At 38.1% G+C, this 23338-nt stretch overlaps 1 protein-coding gene across 1 annotated transcript in view; it reads right to left on the bottom strand.

The window, feature by feature from the left end:
- Positions 1 to 22968, bottom strand: part of LOC306872030 (palmitoyltransferase ZDHHC5-A) — a 38144-nt gene extending 15176 nt beyond the window's left edge. Inside the window, exons 1-2 of the mRNA XM_079420360.1 lie at positions 22595 to 22968; positions 74 to 1791 (exon numbers count right to left, since the gene is read on the bottom strand). Coding sequence (XP_079276486.1) covers positions 74 to 228 — 155 coding nt within the window. The 5' untranslated portion in view covers positions 229 to 1791; positions 22595 to 22968. The remainder of the gene's footprint in view (positions 1 to 73; positions 1792 to 22594) is intronic.
- Between the last annotated feature and the right edge of the window lie 370 nt (positions 22969 to 23338).

Raw genomic sequence — 23338 nt, 5'->3', positions numbered from 1 at the left:
ACCAGTACATGTTGACTCATCCATCATAAATGATTGCAGCAATCAGTGTTAGTAAACGTGTTTGTGTACTCACGTGAAGCAGAAGAAGAGGGTGGTTGCTCCAACCAAGAAGGCCGTTGCCGCAGAGACTGGCACGTAGCGACTAGGCCGGAGAGGTCTGGATGGAACAGTGGGGTGGGGTGGGGAAGTGGGTCCAGACACACCCCCACTCATGCTGCCGCTCGGCATCACCCAGGGGGCAGGATGGCAGCGTGCCCCGGAAAATGATCCGTTTGGGAGTGTGTTTGTGTTGTCAAGACAGCACAAACGCAAAGAAAGACTAGGGGAGAAGTCGTTGTCCTTTCAGCATTATACAAAAAGGCCACAAGATGAGCATTGTTGCAAAAACACAAAAACAAATTCTCAAAGTTGAAAATGATTAAAAAAGAAATTGAAAAAAGTAGTAAACTGAATAAATTTGGGATTTTAACAAATTGAGTTTCTGAGATTTAAACACTCTGGCTTATAAATTATTAAAGCATTTAACTAAATTTGCTCAAAACCTTTAGTCAAAATATTTTTGGGTCATTTAAAACAATTATTAAAAAAATAAAAAATAATAATAATTTCAAAAGCCTTAGGATAAAGTTTAAACAGTGCCACAAAACAGGACTTGAATATGGGAACTGCTTTGAAGAAAAATAAATTAAAAAGGGTTCAACCAGTTCTTTTGTGGTGCTTTAAATTTGTTTTTTAAATGTTTGGTGTTACTGTATAAAATAAGAGGTTACTGTATAAAATAGGAGGTAGAGGAGAGCAATGGGTATGAATTTGGTTTTTTCCTTTTTTTCTCGAATGACAACAAATATTTAAAAAAATATTTTCGAGTCTGATGTTTTGATAAGCAGCACTGTAGTCAGTTAACGTCCTGCAGTTTTTCAGATGTAAACTGGGAGTTGAAAAAGACCAAAACAGATAAAAAAAAAAAAAAAAAAATGAACGGCAAAAGACAAAAAGTGGGACAGGAGGATTTCTTTCAGTTTTGGTGTAGTTCAGTTTTGAAGTGAGCGATGACAACGAAGGAATCAACCATTAACAATTTCCCCCCACCATCCACGCTCAAAAAATATAAAAATGTCTTTCCTTCATTTCAACCAACAAGTGCGCAACACTGCACCTTTAAAAATGGAACCTCATGTGTCTCTCTCCTGAGTCGAAGCATTGCTGATCCACAGGTTAGTTTCGAAGGACAGGCCAGTATCTTCCCAAGTAAACAGGCTTACACCTGCATGGCTGATTAGATCAAATTCTCGCTTTTTGCGACAAGAGGCATGAAACGACACTAACACACCTCTCTTGATGAAACTTGCACAGAGACAAAAAACAGGTGAAAGAGCAGCGCTTAGCTTGCGCACACCTCAAAACTCCTGGGAACCGATCCAGGTCAGTGGAGCGATTCCGAAAAGAAGGGGAGTATGTGATTGAGGGAGGACGAGGTCAAAGAGAAAACAACAGACAGGAGTTCAATTTCTCACTTGGGACACTTCAGAGACTTGCTCAAATGTGTACGTGTGAGCGTATCAGGCCCAGCTGCCGTCTATTAGCAGATGAGGAGGCATTATATAAGAACCTCTGGGGGACGCGGCCTCAAGTGAGTGCCTTGAGCCATGCTTACGCTTTCTTCTCTGACGCTGTGGAGTTATCTTGTCTTTTAGCTGACCATACGCACACTCAAACACAGAGTATCCACGCACTTAGCCAATGTTGGGGCCTTCCAGTGGGTGTGCTGGAGAGAATGGAAATAAACTCCACCTGAAAAGAACAAAAGAGAAAAAAAAAAATTGAATTCTGAGCCAAAAAAGGCTTGAGCAGCAACTTTTAAATGGTAGGCCTGACACAAACAACAAATATGGTAAACACAATGTCTATTATCTATTTAAACCATGTGAGCATTTGTTTATATAAAGTATTCTGCGAGTTGTGTGAAAATGTGCAAATAATCATTCTATTATGCTGATTTGGTGCTCAATTGTAAACAACGATTCTCTTATCAATGCAGGAAAAAAATTGAGGCTTAATATTTCTGTAGAAACCACCATCCATTTTTTCAGCATACTTTAATATAACGTTCAATTAAACAGTATTTAATAAAAATACAAAACTTTTGTAACATTCTACATTTCTTTACTGTCACTTTTGATCAATGTAATGAGTACTTGCTGAAGAAAAAAAAAAACTTTCCATAAAAATAGAGAAAACAATAGAGAAAGTTTTTAACATTGATAAGAAATGTTTCTTGAGTTTCACATATTAGAATGATTTATAAAGGATTATGCGACACTGAAGTAATAGTCACTGATAATTCATCAAGCAAAAAAAGTTTAAATAAATAATTAATAATCAATTATATTTATAAATAATATGTGCATTGTCCTCAAGGGCTGCACACAAAAATAAACAAATAGCATGATCAACGTAGCCCAATTCACGTGCAACTGACATTTATGAACTGGTTCTTTTAATGAATCATTCAAAAAAGATTTATGAATTCAGTTTTTACCAGTCTGAATCAACAAATGACTCACTTTGAGCTAAAAGTTATAATTACAGTTAACAGTGTAGCTATTTGCATTTTTTATCTGAATTGAATTAAATTCATATTTAAATTATTAAAATAAAACCTACATTTGACAAATATTTTGATCAAAATGATTGTTCTTTCTCTCTCTGATGCATTTTCTTTACATGCATTACAATTTTTTTTAAGCATAAGGTGCACAAAGTGCTATATAAACACAGTAATGTATCAAACCTTCAACAGTTATATTACAAAGACTAAATGTAGCAATAATTGAATTTCGTTTATATTTTCATTATTTCATTATATCAATATTCATTATTTTATCAATGAGTTCTTGCAAGTATATACACATCAAGCTACTGCTCAAACACCCAAAGAGACGTCGCAGGCCAGCCTGGAGAATAACTCTTTCACTGACACTAAACCAAAGGGGAGAAAAACCCCTGACCTTAATTTACAGAGACATCTGTAGGGCAATCCCTAACCGTTTTTTTCTTAGTTCACAAAACACACATTGAAATGACATCACATAAGCTTTCACTATCAAATGTTATGCAAACAAAGGTGATGTCTGAATGTTTGCAAAGCCATTGTGTGCGCACACATTAGGGCTGGGTATTGCCAACTATATCATAAATCCACACATATATCACAAAACAAGCATGTAGACAGTGATACTATCACGGCTGAATTGTGAACCTGCACACATTGATCTGATAAAAGTCCATTCTGCCAACTTTCAACATATAGATGCCCCACGAACACAAACTAATTTTAAAAAAAAGGGGTCTTTATTATCTGTAAAACTGAATTTAACCAGTCTACATTGTGTATTAAAAATACACAATCACAACAGAGAGGTGATAATGCAAGAGGATGTTAATGTAACAGCCGTTAGGTGACAGCTGACAGATGTCCTCATTAATTAATGAATAAAGGGGTGAAGGTGCAATTCAAAATAGCAATTCAATACAGTAACTCCTCCAGGAAGAGTCTATCATTACTATGACTAATCTAAAAAAGACAGTTAAGAAAAATATATCTCTGCCATCAATACTCATAAGATATCATGGAAGTCATTTTTATTTTTAGGGTAAACCACTCTTTTAAAATGCCATGACTATACGTGAAAGCAGACAGACAAACTAGAAGATTTCCTTTTTGCAATAGCCTGTTAAGCAAGCTATTTAGAATGTGAAATCTGTGAGATTTCTTGAGGCATTCTATTTATTTTATTTCGTTATGTATTTAATTTAAATTATATCTAGCCTATTTTCTAAGTTCTGTGTGTTTATTTATTTAATAAGTTAAAGTTATTTCATATTTGGCTTATAGCCTACTTACAGGTAAACTGTCTGTTAGGAGTTAAATTGTTTGTTAATCGTTTAATTAATCGTTTGTTGCATGTGTGTATCATGCAGTAGCCTCTATGTTTTAAAACGGAGGTGCCCATATTTTTGTTTTAACGGTTAATATTTTATAACGGTAATAAAAAATACTCAATGTTTTTTGTCACGTGTGGTGCTTTGGTTTAGCATTACTTCATCTTATTTAAACGCAATCATGTTTAAAGCCTGTTATTCTGGATGTTATTTAGTTACTTATTTAGTTTGAGTATTTCTGAACATTTTTCACAAGCTCTGAGAGAAAGTCCGCGGGAGCGGGCGGGAGTGGACACAAACATTGCGGGCGCGGGCGGGAGTGGAACGTGCAGGTTGCGGGTGCGGTCGGTCCTGGTCAGAAATTCAGCAGGAGCAGGCGGGTGCGGGTTTAAGAAAACAGTCCCGTGCAGGGCTCTAAGACAAACCATAACCTTGAAATGCTAAAGCATTCTGGAAAACAACTTAATAACAATATTTGATCTTTCAGTGTGATTACTGTACTGGTATTATGCACAAACCTAGCATTTTAATTGAGTCCAACCTTTATGACCATCTCAACATTCAACACAGACCTGTGCTATTATTTGTTCTCCCAACACACACAAAAAAAAAAACAACAACCTAAATTACAGTTCTGTTAAGTCATAAAGCATTCAGTTACAATGCTATTATGCTGAAATGCACATTCACCTCATTTAACACTATTATTCACCGGTCCAGTGTGGTCTATGGTCAGTTTTGGGACAAATTTTCTTTTAGATGTGTTGAATTAAGCCTGGTCAGCTGAGAAGCTCAAGCTAATTTCAGACAGCCTTGCTATCAGTTTAGCTATGCCTGACATTTGGTAATCTGACCCAGGGTTTGGTCTAAAAATGCCATAGCTGCGTAACCCCGCATAAGATCCAAGGGACCACACTCCAAAGCATTTCAGGGTGGAGCTGCAAATCTGAACAGCTTGTAGACACTACATTAGATCATAACCTTTGGAAAGTCTGATCCTAGATCAGCATGCACTAGTGCAGTGCATCCTACAGTGAGAACCTTTGTTAAAGGCTGTATCAACCACTGGATCAGGGTCCAGTCAGCAACAGACAGGAAATAGTCTGGCTGACATTTTGACCAGTATTTAGGAAAGGCTTGGTATGGGTTCAGTGTGTATGTTAAGTGAAAGAGAAACAGTCTTCAAGAGAACAGAATGCCAGAGATTAATCATTAAGAGAGGTCCGTCTTTCTCCATTCTCTTGCTTTTAGTTTCATTTCACGGTGTTATAATCATAAGTGCGGCTTATAAATTGTAGTTATTTCCATAACCAGACAGGAAAACTATTTGCAAAGCCACATTGCCTACGCTGGTCTATATGGAAATAAGAAAAAATATTTTTTTAAATAAATCAATATATATATAAATTACTTGACTATTAGAATGTTTAAATGATATGAATCATTACCAACTAGTCAGCTGACAATCGTCCACAAAACATGGTTAAAAGGAGTCATGAACTGCCCTTTTCTATTATTTTGTAGTTTTTTCTGAGGTCTGGGACACACCAAGCCAACGGTCGACCAACGTTGGGCCATCTGTGAGCATTTGTCGGGCTAGTTTAGTTTGTTTGGGGTGTTCCACATGTCAGCTCTCATTGTAAATGTAAATGAAGCCTGCACAGACAGAAGACTGTTCTAATGCTACGTGATCTTACCCAAGCATTACAATATGCAAATATTTTCATAACGTGAGCTGATTAAATTGAAAAAAGTTATCAACATAACATATTCAAAATGGTAAGCAAGCACTGCTTTGTTTACATGTTGTGTAACAGTTTAAATCTGCGTAAGTGAATTTTATTTATAGAGCACATTTAAATTCAGCTTACACTGACCAAAGTGCTGTACAAAACAATCATAAAATACAGCAAAGTATAAAATAAAATACAAATTAAAATCCAAGATAACAATACTAATCCATAATCCATAAATTAAAATTCAAGAAACGCCATAGGATAAAGATGCGTTTTAAGTCTCGACTTAAAAACCGAAATAGACGGAGCACTCTTAATGTCAGGTGTCAACTGATTCCATAGCCGTGGTGCAGCTACTGCAAAGGCTCTGTCACCTTTAAACTTAAGTCGTGACCGTGGGACATATAAAAGAGCTTTATTAGCAGATCAGAGGGACTTAGGAACATAATTAAACGAGATAAGATCAGAAATGTATGATGGGGCTTGTCCATTAAGTGCCTTAAATACAATCAACTAAATTTTTAATTGAATTCTAAAAGAGACAGGAAGCCAGTGGAGCGAAGCTAAAATTGGAGTGATATGATCACGCTTTTTTGCACCAGTTAACAATCTGGCCGCTGCATTCTGGACCATCTGCAAATGAGCCAGTGAAGATTGGGGAAGACCTAGGTATAAGGAATTACAGTAGTCTAATCGTGATGTGATAAATGCATGACTAACTTTTTCTAAGTCTTGAAAGGAAAGTGTTGATTTAAGTCTAGATATTATTCTCAATTCATAATAGCCGTTTTTAACAACTGAGCTAATTTGCTTTTCAAGGCAAAGCTCAGAATCAAAAATAACACCTACATTTTTTGCATGTGACGAAACATATGGAGTGAGACTGTCCAAGTTACTAACTATAGAGTTTCTGGTTTTAGAGGGACCAAAAATAATCACCTCGGTTTTTTCATTATTTAGCTGGAGGAAATTATTCGCCATCCAAATTTTAATGTCCTTCAGACAGTCCATAAGAGGCTGCAGAGAATGTCTAGATTTTAATGGACCGTATAACTGGGAATCATCAGCATAGAAATGAAAAGAGATTTTATATTTCCTAATTATATTACCAAGTGGTAGCATGAACAGATTAAAAAGGGCCCCAGAATGGACCCTTGAGGCACCCCACAGGGGAGAGAAACTGATGAGGAAAAAAACTGGCCGATAGCCGCACTGAAAGTGTCCTGGATTTAAGATATGACTTAAACCACGATAATGCTGTATCCTTAATACCCACCCAATGTTCAAGGCGTGACAAAAGGATGTCGTGATCAACTGTGTCAAAAGCGGCACTTAAATCCAATACAAGAGTCAACTGCATGTAGTAAATCATTCATCACTTTTAGCAAAGCCGTTTCAGTGCTATGATAGGTTGCAAAACCTGATTGAAATGGTTCAAATACCAGAGTCGAATTTAAAAATGGAAGTAACTGTGATTGGACAACTTTTTCCATAACTTTTGAAAGAAAAGGCAATTTTGAGATAGGACGATAATTATTCAAACATTTTACATCAGCATTGGGCTTTTTAAGCAGTGGGTGGACAACTGCATGCTTTAAAAATGCAGGAACAGTGCCAGAGACTAAGCAGGAATTGATAATTGTTTGGATGCTAGAACCAATTATATCAAAAAAACCTTTAATGATATCAGAAAGAACAACATCCTGGGGCGAGGTTGTAGATTTCACCTGCATCACTAAGTTCCTCAGATCAAACAAAGACACTGGCTGAAAGCTATTAAATTTGGCTGTATTAACTGGACATTCAAGCAGAGTGTTAAGAGTAAGAAAGAATAAGGGAGGATCGAATGCCATCAATCTTTTCAATGAAAAACCTCAAAAATCTCTCACGTATCAGCAGAAGGCTCTGCTTCATTGGATGTACAGGGATTAATTATTGAATTTATAGTACTGAACAGGATTTTAGGGGTGTGAGAGCATTTACTGATAATATCAGAAAAGAATTTAACACTTGCCTTTCTAGCTGCTTTCTGAAAGTTCACCAGGGAGTTCCTAAAGATTTCGAAAGAGATAGTAAGATGATCTATTTTCCATCTCCTCTGTTTTCCGACAGATCTGTCGAAGTGAACGGGTGGTATCATCTAACCATGGTTGTGATTTAAATTTGGGGGATTTATATTTAAGAGGGGCTATAGAGTTCAAAATAGCTGAACAAGAAGAGTTGGAGAGAAATTAAATTTTCTGGGCTTGAAGATTGCTCAGTAGCAGCTAAAATTGCAGTTGAGACATCATTTGTTTTATGCATATGAGAAAATTGATCTGCAGTGAGAGAATTAATAAAACGAGAATAAACACCTGCATTTTTAGCAGCATGTGTAGAATTTGATAATATGACATTGAAAACAATAGGCTTGTGATCTGAGAAAGAAGCATCTTCAATATTAATATTATCAATGGGAAACCCATATGACATAACCAAGTCAAGAGTATGCCCAAGTACATGTGTAGCCTTATCAACATGCTGAATAAAACCAAAATAAAAGAGTCCAAAACATGAGTAAACTCAGTGACCATAGGCTTTCCAGGACAGCAGACATGAATATTAAAATCACTCAAAACTAACAGATGATCAAATAATGTAATGATATGAGATATGAAATCAGAAAACTCCTTTATAAAATCTTTATCAGGCTTTGGAGGTCTGTAAACCAAGACACACAGCAATGGAGTGGTGAGAGATTCTATCAGTACACATTGTGATTCGAATGTAGAAAAGTTCTCAGCAAAGACTGTCTGTAGTTTGTACTGGTTCCTAAAAACCATAGCCACCCCACCTCCTCTTCGAACACATCTTGGAGTGCTAATAAAGCTACAATTTAATGGACATAGTTCAAAGATAGATGACTCATCAGCTCCAGTCCAGGTCTCAGTTAAAAATAAAAAGTCTAAGCCACGACACATAAAAAAGTAATTCAAAATAAAAGTCTTATTAGACACAGACCTGGCATTAACCAGGGCCATTTTTACGTGAGAATGAACTGTTTGTATCTGTGATTGTCGGACATACTTGAGTGGAAGAAGATTTTGGAGAGTCACACCTCTCCTCTGAATGCGCAGTCTTGCAGGAGCGCAGTAGTCAGGTGTCCGATTCTGATCCGGAACGATGGGCAGATGATTGACGTATCTCACATCCCACGAACGCCGAGTCAGATAAAGGCCATTATGTCCAGTCAGAAGAGTGGAAGAGCAACAAGATGATTGCGTTGAGGAGAATTCTCTCCTAATCCTCACGCGGATACCTCCGCAGTTTCCCCTTTCTGTGACGTTTCCGCTGGTAGATGATACAGCAAGGTAAATGGCGAACACAGGTCGCTGGTAAATGAGAGAATGTAGAGTGGAAACGATTATGCGTGAGGGAGCAGTCTTTAGATTGAGTCTCCAACGAACTTCTGATGTGCAGCAATATTTGGCGATCATAAGTTATGATAGCATCAACACAGTGTGTTAACAGCGGCAGCATAGATAGCCAGACGGCCAATTTGGCATTTAAAAGCTGACGGGCCAGACGGCAAACACACTGGCGCCATCTTGGATCCCATCTTCTTCTTCGTATATCTTGCACATCCTTGTTTCGGTTTCTCCTTTTAAATAACAAATATTTACTATTGATAGCTGCTAATATAGACGGCTAATTCCTCTCACACAGGCGCAGAACGTACGTGTTAGCTTGCAGTCGACTGTAGTATGTGCGGTGTGCTTGAGAGCAGCTTTTTGATCCAAACGCTGCCGATGCAAGGTGACAACACCGTCTGCTTAATGGTAGACTCAGAAGTCCACGCCCACTGCCATGCTTGGCTAACAGTTGTGTATGCTTGACAGCCTAGATGGAGAGTGCCACTGCTGTGATTTAGGTCAAAAATGCATTCAATACTGAAAATCCTGTCGAATTGTGCCTTGTTTGTAAACAAACAAAGGACCAAAGTTCATTAATAAATAAACATCATTCAATCTTTCCTAAAATTGATCAGAAGGAAGGCAATGCAAAGACTGTTTTGACTGACGTACGTGTTAGCTTGCAGTCGACTGTAGTATGTGCGGTGTGCTTGAGAGCAGCTTTTTGATCCAAACGCTGCCGATGCAAGGTGACAACACCGTCTGCTTAATGGTAGACTCAGAAGTCCACGCCCACTGCCATGCTTGGCTAACAGTTGTGTATGCTTGACAGCCTAGATGGAGAGTGCCACTGCTGTGATTTAGGTCAAAAATGCATTCAATACTGAAAATCCTGTCGAATTGTGCCTTGTTTGTAAACAAACAAAGGACCAAAGTTCATTAATAAATAAACATCATTCAATCTTTCCTAAAATTGATCAGAAGGAAGGCAATGCAAAGACTGTTTTCCACAACTTGGCACTGCACAGCGTCTTCTTGTATTCGGAGCAATCGTTATCGTTTGGTTTGTGTAGACCTGCGTTCACCTCTCGTTATTTACACTATGTGCGTGAATCAGTGGGCGGGGCTAAACAGGCAGTGATGTAGAAGCAGACATTGATCTTCCTCTGCGGAGGCGGTGTTCATCCACACTATTACATCATATAGTAGAACATTCCACAACCAGTTGTTTCAGCAAACTCGCTTCATTATAAGCTGTTTTTAGAACAAGAAAAGTTTTGAGTTCTGAAACTTACAGGGTGTTTTTATAGTAAAATGACCTCCTAAATGCCAAAATATCAAGGGAATTTTGGTTTCTCGGTTCATGACCTCTTTAAGGGAGGGGGAAGTGGTGTGCGGCCAAGTATGGTGACCCATACTCGGAATTTAACCCAACCAAGTGTACACACAGTAGTGAACAGACACCCGGAGCACTGGGCAACCAGTGGCTAAAACCCAACTGGCGCCCGGAGCAGTTGGGGGTTCGGTGCCTTGCTCAAGGGTCTCACATCAGTCGTGGTATTGAGGGTGGAGAGAGTGTTGGTTAATCTCTCCCCCACCTACAATCACTGCTGGACCGGAGACTCGAACCCATGACCTTCGGGTTACAAGTCCAACTCTCTATCCACTAGGCCACGAACGCCCTTTAACCTGTTAACCTGCTTCAGGACGCCAGTGCTCCGAACGCTCTTTGTTTGCACGTGTCATTGCAGGGATCAACGTTAAGGATTTTTTCTACTGGTCAGGCCAGTGGTTCAAATTTTTACTTGCCCTGACACACACAAAAAAAATGTTGCTGTTATCATTGTTTTTGATCTCTACTATAATAAATTAGCTTATATGACACCAATATTTTAGATAGCAAATACATTTTACTATTTTCTATTTCAATTTCGATATCACAGAAAAAAATCATTAGCCAGAAGTAAACAAAGTTTAAACATTATTAAAAGCGTATAGCACAAGTAATAACACAAATAAACATAGGCCTATAGCACAAAAATAGAAATGAAATAATGCTTTAGGTTTTTATGTTTGTAGATGTTCGGGTACAGAAATTGAAAAATCACATTAAATAACATTTGCATATTCTTCACTCTTTGTTGCACCTTGATTTTTCATAGCCATTTGAAATTAGAGGTAGCCACTGCATTTTAATCATGAATTGATAAAAAAATAAAATAAAATTGTGCAAGGTTTGATGTATATTAGACTGTATAACTTCAAAATCTGAAGCAAAAACAGAATGACCTGACTTTAGCTTTGTGAAATTATGCCACATAAAACATCTGCACGCATGACACAGAAACAGCAGGCGGGCTGAATAAGATGCAATTTCACTCTCTGCCAGCAGGTGGAGCTTACAGAACAACTCCTTGGTTACCACTGTAAACAGAGCAGCGCTGAGCATATTAACACTAATTTAAATGCATTATACATATACAAAATGAAAAGAAAACGCCAAACAGACAGTTCCCCTAAGAAACATTCATATAAAATTCAATATTTGGATTTTCTTCCTATATTTCACGCATCGTGTGAACAGTGATCTTGATCTGACTGCTACAGTATTTGTTTCCTCTTTGCGTTCGTCTTCAGCGTCTCTGTCCTCTATTAACGGATGTTTGCAGACTAATTATAATAATAACGTAACATTTCCACACAAATGGCATTTGGGAAAATGATTGCAGTGCAATTTGTGTGCAAGCACTGGACAGAGATAGTCTGAAATAAAACAAAATATGTCCGTTCGATCGGTGCATCTGTACTCCAGTGTATAAATTAGACTAATCATTGTTAAAGCTACAAAGTTACTTGCCAAAATGGGTATTTTGATATACTTTTGTATGTATTGGCCCGTTCAGGCGGCTCGCGCGTGTCAGAGACACTGCTGTCTGTGCACGCGCTGTTCACACAGAACAGAACACAGCGAGCGAGTACTAATGAATGCAGCTGTCTTTCACGCAGAAATGCTTTTTAATCGCTTGATTTTTTTTAATTAAAAAGTCTTTAATGAACACATGCAAATGATAAAATTTTGTGATGATGCTGCAGTGGCCCGATCGGGCAAGTGACAAATCCATCTATTGTCCCGGACGTCTTTCACACTGGCCCTGGGCAGTCCTTATTGTCAAGCCCTGCATTGTTTACAATAGATTAAATGAAATGGGACAAAATTAATCTTGACAAACTATATATCATTCTGAAGGTCTAAGCCTCAAGCATCAACAACAGATCGCTGTTTTTCGATGGAAAGCTTATAAGGAATGTATTTGCTAAATTTGTGTAAACAGTACACATCAAAACACATCAGAATAAAAAAGCAGTACGTACCATTATCATTGTAATAAAGAGTCACAAACGCATCCACTGCTGCAAATCCCAGTTTAGTTAGAAAGGCAAGGGTCCACAGAACAACATCCCATAGAGCACTTTTTGTCCAACGAAACAATATCGTTGTAATATGGATGGATATTCCTTTGTTTACATTTCATTTCTTCGGGATAGTTATTGTTTGTGTCCGTAATGGAATAAATTACGCTCAAAAACAGCGTCTTGGTGGTAAAAAACAACAACACTGTGTTGTAGCGTACAGTGTTACAAACAGAATGAGACCATCCACTGAAAAAAAGTGTCACAGATCCGCAGAATATTGTTTATTTGAATTTGGCGCGTGACGCACCTGTCATCTGACGGTCGCCTTTTTGCACAAATAACTATTTTTCATATATGTGTGTGTGTTTTGTGGGGAATGTGGCTGTATCTGCATGATTATCATCTGTATGAACGTACATCAGCGTGTGATTTAGGGCTGTATACCTTGGAGAACCTGGCGATACGATACATACCTCGATACACAGGTCACGATTCGATACGTACCTCGATACAGAGCTGTCTCGATACGATTTGATACAATGTGACACGATTCGATACGATAAAAATACATGGGCCAGAGCCAATTAGTTAATGCTGAACACATTTACTCAACAAACAGAACTCTGCATTTTTCTTCAATTTATTGAAGACAAAAGTGCATTATAACAAAGTGCATTTTGCTTAAATATTTGCAACTTTAAGTGCTCTGATTAATTGTACACAAATTGTATTAATCTGGAAATTACCACAAGTCAACATTTAACTTTCCAAGGGTACAGCTCACACAAGCACAAAATCTTCTTCTTCTTATTCTTAACTTCTTATAATTCTTTTTTGTGACACCATGTACTGCCATAACATATTTCACTATGAAATCACTTAAATGCTACATCTTGCTTTAACATTTTCCATGAGTTTTTTGAAACTCGCGGGCGCCGCTGCGCCCCCTAATGGCTGGGCGGAGTATTGATACTAAGGGCTAGAATATCGATACTGTATCTTTTTTTATTATATCGGTATGTATCTAAGAATCGATATTTTGAGCACACCCCTAGTGTGATTACTGACTGCAATCAGTGTGAATGTCTGGCAATCAGAGTATATACTTGAGTATGTACAAAGCTATATACAAAGCCATTTTTTATTACTCTATCTTTGTATTTTTTAGTACTAAAATTAATCACTTATATGGTGTCTAAAATTCTGTCTATTATTTTATAATTGAAAAACTATGCAGGAGTATTTATAATGACTAAAATAGTTTGTATAATTTACAAATACATTTGGTGGTTGTTTTTCCTCAAACAGGGTGGGGTGGGTGCACTAGAAATAGTCTCAGAAAAATGATTCAGGGCTCCAGACAAAAAAATCGAGTAAGGAGCCATTGGCTCCTATAAAAGAAAAACTTAGGCGCCAAATTATTTTTTTAGGTGCCACAGAATAAAAGTGGTTTATTTTATTATTATCATTTTATTTTTCCCACCTATTTTAACATTTAAATCATTTTGTCATGTGTTTATGTCTTATCTTTTCTAGGCTTTATCAGCATTTTAATCCATTTTGTAGATGATCAGGTCGACCGGGGGACTAAGGTTCACTTAAAGTGTGAATTAAATGTCTTTTACAACTTGAAATATACAGTCACAAAGAATTGTTCGTTACACAGAATCTGTACCAATATCATGGACCATAAGCATCACTTGGCAACTGAGTGCAGTGCATCCTATAAATGTTGTCACGTCTTTCACACATTCAGTCTGTTTTTCTTCATTAGTAAAATGCAATTTTATAGGAGGAGTTGAATCATGTACAACAGAATAAGTAAAAATATTAATATGCAACAGCGCATAAATATAGCAAAACGCTCCTCTTTATAGTTATTTTTCTAGCTGACTGATGAGTTTATGGACACTGAGTGGTTATTCTGAGGTAAATGTATTACAATGCAATGTTTACAAGCTTTATACATTTCCTCAGTTTGAAACACTGAATGAGCTTTTACATAAAACATTTCAGTAAGTTGTACTATAGGCTTTCTTATTGCCTACCTTTTGATCATGTTCATTTCATACTATAGTAGTAAATCGAAATATATAATGGGTTCACTTGCTGCTTTAACTGAGGTGCTAAAGAGATCGCGCATGAGCATTAGGTGCGATACTCTCCGCTCGCGCGATCCGGACGCATACACGGACCGTGTGGACGCGGGGTACCGGTGTTTATATTACCGAAAGTGTGCGCTTGTCGTCCGCATTAAAGAGCACCCAAACCGCATCATTTGAATTTCGTAGCATTTTAAAGCTGATACTTTGTTTATTAAAAAGTAAGACAGCACAAAGCTTTTTGCGATTACTGGATGGCAAGTGCGCTTCAAATAACAGGAAGTCCATGCATTAACAGAACACAGCATATAGACTAAGATCTCGATAAGAAGAAGCCATAGTAGTAATGATTATAAATGAGAATTGTTGACGATATTGCCAGTATCCACAGAGCTGACAGCTTTACCTGTTGAAGTTTGTTCAAGTTGTGCACGAAATAGACACGGCTTTTCTGCACTTGCACTTTGGGGCTGTTTACACCTGGTCACTTCATGCATTTTTTCCTGATCGGATAGCTATCTGATCCTGAAAAGACCAGGTGTAAATGCCGTCCGAAACGCATTCGAGACGGATATAAATCCAATCGCTCGAACCACTTCAGGAGGTGGTCTGGGCGAAACCGGACAAGTGTAAATGCATCTGGTTGTTGAAACCACATATGGTAACGAGACGCGCTCTCGTTGCGGTCTCTGATATTGAAATTAGCTGATAATTAATAAAATTATCCATTGCTTTCATTGACGTGAACTCCGTTATATTTGCATATGAAGCGGGAATTGAAGAACGGATTTATATCCGTTTTGCGATGACACATTTATGTGGCCAAGTGTAAATGGGGAAACGTTTTAAAAAATCATATAGATATCCGATCAGAGAAAATGCATGAAGTGACCAGGTGTAAACAGGCCCTTTCAGGTCTCTCTCACTGCGTTCAGCAGACTGTGTGCGGCAGAGACGAGGACTGTTTGAAACTCTTTTCCAGTAAAACTTTGAAGCGCATCGTCTTATGTTTAATACGTGAAAATAACAAAAGATGTAAGCGCAAAACAATCGGGAAAAAAGTCCTTTCATGCAAATTATATATAGTCGCCAGTGGCGACCTCAGCAAAAACTTCACTCGCAAATTAATATTTTTAGTCGCAGTTTGGAGCCCTGTGATTGCAGGAATTTTTCATGGTATCTTCTTCAAATTTGAAATATAAACTCATGAGACACGTGAGTTTCAACCCAATTACTTTTCTGGATTGCTCCAGGACTTATTTCATGTATTTGTAAATGAAATTAAAAAAAGCATTCAGTGTGGAAAAACATTTTTCAATGCATGTCAATTATCAACTCTGGATGATGGATAGTAAAGCCTAGAGTGTCTTCTTTCCAAAGATAATCATTCTTCAGAACAACTTCCAAAGATAGCACACTGTTGTCAGGAACTGTTAACATTTAATTTGGGTAGGTCATTTTCACCTGTGAGGCCCAATGTGGGGGGTGCTGGCTAACAGGATAATATACCAATAACATGTACGGTCATGTAAAGGCCTTAAGCAATTTTTTTTTTTTTCAGAAAGATCATACACTGTTTAAACAAGATTGGTACATGTAGATTTTTGCTCAAATTCAGTGTCCCTCATTTTTGCTCTGCATGTAAAAACCTTTAGGGGCAGCGTGCCCTAACCAGACATAAGACTCCAGTAACAAGCAATTTCAAATCATTCACAAATCACAACTAATCAAAGGTCAGGCCCTCTCTCTGAAAGTGCACTGCTGTCTCACAATGGTAACAAAACAGATAAAATAAATAAATAATTAAATTAAACAAAACAATTAAACAAATAAAAAATTAAACAATCTTCAAATTGTTGTAAACACATGACTGATACAACCTTTGTCATGAAATACACTGTATAATTAGATAAACTTCGATTCAGGGGCCTATATCTTTTACAACCAATTACATTTTTATTAAATCACAAATGAATCAAAATGTAATATGAACATTTAATTGAACTCTCTAAAAATAGCAAATCCTGGTATAACCACAACAAATACACATTACTTTTTTAAATAATATAATAAATAAATAACATAAATAACATAAGAGACCATCAATCATCTGATTACAGCTCATCATTGGCTTTTGCAATAAGTTAAAGGGATAGTTCATCCTAAAACATTAAAGTAATTTGGTACCCTCCAATTGATTCAATCCGATATGAGTTTCTTTCTTCTGTTGAGTACAAAAGAAGGTATTGTGAAGAATGTGGGTAACCAAACAATTGACGGTAGCCATTGATTTCCATAGATTTTTTTCCATACTATGGATGTCAAAACTATTTGGTTACCAGCATTTTTCAGAATAATTTCTTTCTGTTCAACAGAACAAAGAAACTCTTACAGGTTTGGATCAATTGGAGGGTGAGTAAATGACGACAGAATTTTCATTTTTGAAAACACACTGACAGACACAGCTTTCAAATGCTCTTGTGTGTTTCTGTGTGAGTGCTCGGTGAAGAGATCACTACTACTACTACTAGTAACTACTACTACTACTAGTAACTACTACTACTACTAGTAACTACTACTACTATTTACAGGTTGCATCAATCAATACATCTCTTCATTAGTAATCTGACTGATGCATTGATTAATTTCCAAGGATTGTTATGCCCCTAGAAAATATACCTTTTACTAAGGGCTGGGCAAGTTAACGCGTTATCACGTAAACATTAATTCATTAACGCCGACAATTATAGAAAATATACCTTTTACTAAGGGCTGGGCAAGTTAACGCGTTATCACGTAAACATTAATTCATTAACGCCGACAATTATTTTATTGCACATTAACGCAGTTTTATTATTATTATTATGAAAGCCGTTGCTCACTGGCTCTGAATGTGCTCGTAATCAAGCCTTCATAAGTGGGAAACAGGAAATATATATATGGCTAAGGAATATATATGTTTTGGCTTATCTGAAGGACATCACTGGTCCCTTACTGGACCCCCTGCAGTTTTCCTACAGAGCAAACAGGTCTGTGGATGATGAAGTCAACATGGGACTGCACTTCATCCTGAAGCATCTGGACAGACCAGGGACTTATGCGAGGATCCTGTTTGTGGACTACAGCTCTGCTTTTAACACCATCATCACGGAAACCCTTCAGAATAAACTAATCCAGCTCTCCGCCCCCACCTCTGTCTGTCAGTGGATCAACAGCTTCCTGACAGACAGACAGCAGTTAGTAAAGCTTGGTAAATTCACATCCGGAACTCGTACCATCCTCTGCACTTCAATAACTGTCTGGTTCAGCTCAGCTACCAAATCTGACCTCAGAAGACTACGGGGGGGGGGGGGGGGGGGGAAGTCCGGACTGCTGAGCGAATCATTGGTACAACCCTCCCCACTCTCCATGAACTGTACTTATCCAGAATGCGCAAAAGGGCTGGTAAAATCACTCTGGACCCCTCACATCCAGCACACTCCCTGTTTGAACTGTTACCGTCTGGTCGATGCTACAGAGCTCTGAGCACCAGAACGACCAGACACAGGAACAGTTTCTTCCCTCAGGCAATCCATCTCATGAACACTCAACAATAAACGTGGAACACACAACTATAATACATTATCCATTCACCACACTCACTTATTTTATTTTTATTTTCTCATTTCTAATTTGCACATACTTGACCTGTACATGCATAGTTGTCTATATTATATATTGTGTTTTTGCTGCTTCGTACATTGCCTATTTGGATATTTGTATATTATTATTTTATTATCTGTGTCCTGTCCTGTTGCTGTCTTTCTGTTGCACTGTGGAGCTTCTGTCACTACAACAAATTCCTTGTATGTGTAAACATACTTGACCAATAAAGCTCATTCTGATTCTGAGAAGATAGATAGATAGATAGATAGATAGATGGATAGATGGATAGATGGATAGATGGATAGATATGCAAAGATGCTACACATATTAGAAGTTCTGCACTCTGGCGCAGTTAGCGCTCACACTACATGCGTAACCACCCCCCCACACAGTACATGCATAACACCACCCAATATATACACATATGGCACATTTTACATTGAGGTGACAATGAATGTTTTAGTTAGGATGCAGATGTAAATTTGTTCATTATCAAAATCAGTAACATCTGTAAAAATTGCAACAACCTCCTTTTTTATATGGTGAAACTGTTTGAGTTTTATTAAAATTAACCATTGTTCTTCCATAGTAGCATACATTTACATTATGATAGCCAGAGTTAAAGGGGTCATGTGATGCTTTTTTAAAGATCATTATTTTGTGTATTTGGTGTAACAGAATATGTTGACATTTTAATGTTCAAAAAACTCATTTTTCAAATACTGCACATTATTGTAGGTCCTCTATGCCCCGCCTCTCTCAAACGCATCGTTTTCTACAAAGTCCCTCCTTCCGACAAGCGCAGTCTGCTCTGATTGGCCAACTGGCACATTGCATTATGATTGGCCGAACACCACAAGCACTCGTCAGAAATGTAACACCCCTTACCATAATCGGGAGCTTCAGCTTTCAAAGTAAATGTAAAGACAGTTAACAATGTCCCTAGTTTTACCATCAGTTCTAGCCCGAAAGGGGAACAGAGTCACGTGACAGATACAGTGATGAAGCTCATATGTGTTTGTACACAAGGCGCGGTTAAGAAAGCTGACTCCACTGTGATGTGATATGACCCTGTCCCTCTCTCTCTCTCTCTCTCTCTCTCTCTCTCTCTCACACACACACACAACGCGCAAAACAGTCAAATCGCAAATACTTAAACTAATAACAAGAAAAACATACAGTCGCTGATTCAGAAGCGCCAGATTGTCAAAGATAGCAAAGTCAGAATGACCTCCTCTCCTACGTTCACGAAACGGTCGTCCATAAAATACGTTGCTGTTCTGTTGTAAGTGATCCTAAGATGATTCCTAAATGCATCTACTTTCGGAAGGCCAAATAAAGTGCTTTTGCTTTCGCCTAGAAACACACAGTGTCTCCCTGACATGGCTGCATCAACACTACTGCGGTTAATGAAACCATGCCTACTTTCTTTGCGTGAACATCTGGGCAGCATTATGCAAATATTTCCACATCGTGACAGACATGTGGGGGCGTATTTGAACGAGCCGTTTTAGGGGGTGCAGCAGAGTCTTAACTTCGATAAAGAATATCTCTTTGGTTTTGAGACTTTAGTCTTTGCATCTTCAGGGATCTTATCTATGCACAAACAGCTTGTAACACTCCAAAGAGAAAGGAAAACTTGAAATCGCATCATATGACCCCTTTAAATCCACACATATAGCACCTCAATACTGTGGTAAAAATGCAACTATATGGTTTCTAGGTAGCCTATATTAAAAACTGTAGTCTAATACATTTATTATAAATGCACAAACGCTAGCCTATAGCTTAATCACAAATATACTGTAATTACATTCCATTACTCCTTTAATACATTTAATACACGTCTAAATTAATATAATAAATTTGATATAAATACCCCATATTTCTACCACAATATCATTGTGCAGTTAGTGTTACTACAGTAAATCAATGGTAAACGATGACGATTTGTTGACTGAAAAATCCATCTGACTGTATCGTTGCAAGCAGTGTTTTATCTGGATTTAAAATAGTTTATATCAGCTGACTGATATCGACTGATACTAGTTTATACCAGTCATTTGTGTTCTTCGCTGAATTCAAGCACTTCTCACTGGATCTCACAGCACTGTTTAGTGGTTCAAATGAGTAGTGCTGCTTTGTTCCGTTTTGCCGCATAAACATTAAATTGAATATTTATCGAACTTGTTTTATTGGGGAAAATTTTCACTATAATTATAGTTACTGTTTTATTGCTCAGCCCTACCTCAAAGTATATCTGCTCCCGCCCCCGCTGTGAACTCTGGCCCCCAGGTTGGGAACCACCGAATTAAAGAATGAGGAAAAAAAAATAAAAAATCTCAGAAATCAGTCTCATGACACCATGTTTACACTTGTAAGTCAGTTATGTGGTCTGGATCAGAAAAGAAAAAGATGCAGTTAGTCCTGGTTCGAGTCACACTGTCATTTTTAACATCAAATCTAACAATACAAAACCAAAGGCATAAGGATACAATCACAACCTGATCGGACAGCTCTTATAACATATTTTGTAAACGTACCCAACAACCAAAACGATGCTGTGTGTTGGGCTAAATTTACTTGTGTGTAGACATGGTGGTATTTTACCAGTTCACAAAACTGTTAAAATATAAAAAGTAGATAAAAAGTTTTATGAAATGTGTAAAGGAGTCAAAACAGTGGCATGAATTCCTTACGGAGACCTGCTATAAGGACACAACAGTTATGACACCTGTACCAAACTGTAATAGGTAACATAGTTCTTATGAAAAAAAGAATCAGGTCTGCTTCAGAATCCTGCCCTTTTAGCGTCAAGTCTTGTGACATCACGCACAAGACTTGGTTTCATTTAGATGTCTTCAGTCTGTGTTGCATTCATATATCAGCCAAACTGCACCAGAGTTTGTTTGGAAGCAGACCAATAGGTGGATCTCTGTCCGCTTGTTGGGTGCACACCAAGGGTTAGATGGCAGCGTTCACACTTACTCAAATGAACCGCACTAAGAGAACAATTAAACCAGAGTTTATTTAATTAAAAAAAAAACTTGCCAAGTGTGAACACGCCCTAAAAATCAGGTTGCATTAGGAATTGTTGTCTGACACATTCCGAAACAACACAAAATCATGCTTGTGTTGCTATAGGAGTTTGCAATCCTGTATTTTGTTTCAGGTCACACACACACAGTGTGTAATGATTCCTCCACTTCATTACATCCTTTTCATGCGAGTTGTCTCTCTCGACTCCTCCTCACCATCCTCTAACAACAGAATGATTGAAACCTAAAGCCATGTGGCATTACACTCCCTGCCAACTGAGGCAACCTGCATTTCCCACAATCCACTAAATGTCTGCCAATTTTACTGTAACAGCAAAGCAAAGCATCTCTTTGATTCTATAAGGAAAGAGAGATCTGTCACATACCCTTTGAACTTTTTCATTTTCCGGACATGCCCCTTTTAAAAAAAAAAAGTAAAAAAACCCGATCTAACCTGGTACAGCTAGTTATGCGACCTATACACTTAAAAAATACAATAGACCATAGCCAGAAAGCGTTTGATTTCCACCAGCACAGCTCATATTCTCAAGTTCAACACGTTCTCATTCAGAAGTGAGTCACTGATTGCAAGGAACGTTAGTGCCCTGTTATGATTTCATTTGAAAACAATGACTGTTATTTTCACTCATTGTTAAATGAGGGGAATAATTAGCAGGTGATCTGATGAAAATTAATGACTCACACATGATTAAAACACAAAACGTGCATAAATCATAAACATGGTCTCTTTATGATCAGGTGAGAGGATTAACTTAAATGGATAAGATGAATCAAATAGCAGTGCAGCGTTGTCTTACTTTGAGGCGTTGTGTATCTTTTGGGTGTGTTTCGCTGCAGCTGCACTGTTGTCATCGGTTTTAGGCCCTGACATGAATTTGCGCGACGCCTATACTGAACGCCTGGTGAAGGCGGTGGCGTCGCGCGAAGCATAACGGGGCTTCGATCGATTACCTCAGTGAGACTACAACAAAAACGGGATTTTAATCCGCATATTTCAGGCTTTGCCTGAAAATGCAACGAGTACATGTCAATATAAAGTATATATGTGGTCACCCCCTTGAAAAACACCACTTATTCTTCTAACGTTACACGAGGAATGACAGCAAAGGCAGGCCTTGAATAAATGACTCATGTTAAAAGAAATCAATAAATTATTAGATATCGATGCGTTGGACTGACATATAATCATAAATAGTAGTAGCAGCACAGCTGGACAGGACTATTAGCATGACAGCTAGCATTATATCGCCCCTCTTTCAAAATAGTGTTTACGTTCAAATAAAATAACACCACTGGCGACCTACCTGTCAGTTCATCGGCGTCGCTGCTTTAGAGGATTGGTATGTGTGATATTGGTTATCCTCTTTAATAGATTAGATGATGGCTTTAATCTCCGTTTCAATCTTTGGGTGGTGGGGTCTTGCCGACGGCTCACTTAGCCAGTTAGTCTGCGTCCAAACTATGAATCTTTCGCCTTATTTTTGCACACACTCGAGCTTATATAATGTCATTCAAGTTTTGGGTCCTTTCGATACTGGTTTAAATCTATAATCTGTCGCGTACGACCTGCTAAAGATCGCGTAGCTTGAAGCTAACGCCAGTTTTACCGTATTTTCAGGGCAGCTCAGCTCAGCGGTACGAGCTCCGGTCCACATCCACGAGCCTCCCAGAACAGTCTGACGTCTCCGCCCTCCTGTGAGCTCATTGGCTGAGAGCTGCTGTCAATCCATCCAGAGCGGCCAATGAAAAGACGCAAGAGAGCGTTTGACGGGAGGGACTTGTCAAATTTATTCCAATCTCAGGTTTTGATGAAAGAGCGTAAAGACCAGACACCTGAACGCAACGCTGGTGTGCAGGAACTGCGAGAACGAGTGTTATGATGACTAACATATTGTTCATATGTTTATAGCTACTTTTTTAGCCTGTAATGAACTGACAGACATAAACAGCTTAATAAAGGATAAAAAGTGACACAGTGACATATTAAATACGTGTGTCTGAGAGGGAGGCAGACAGACAAAATGCTTGTGTTGCTCTGAGGATTAAAC

Source organism: Barbus barbus (assembly GCF_936440315.1).
Source record: "Barbus barbus genome assembly, chromosome: 7".
In the NCBI taxonomy this organism is placed as follows: Eukaryota; Metazoa; Chordata; class Actinopteri; order Cypriniformes; family Cyprinidae; genus Barbus; species Barbus barbus.
This window is presented reverse-complemented; position numbering and strand designations above follow the sequence as displayed.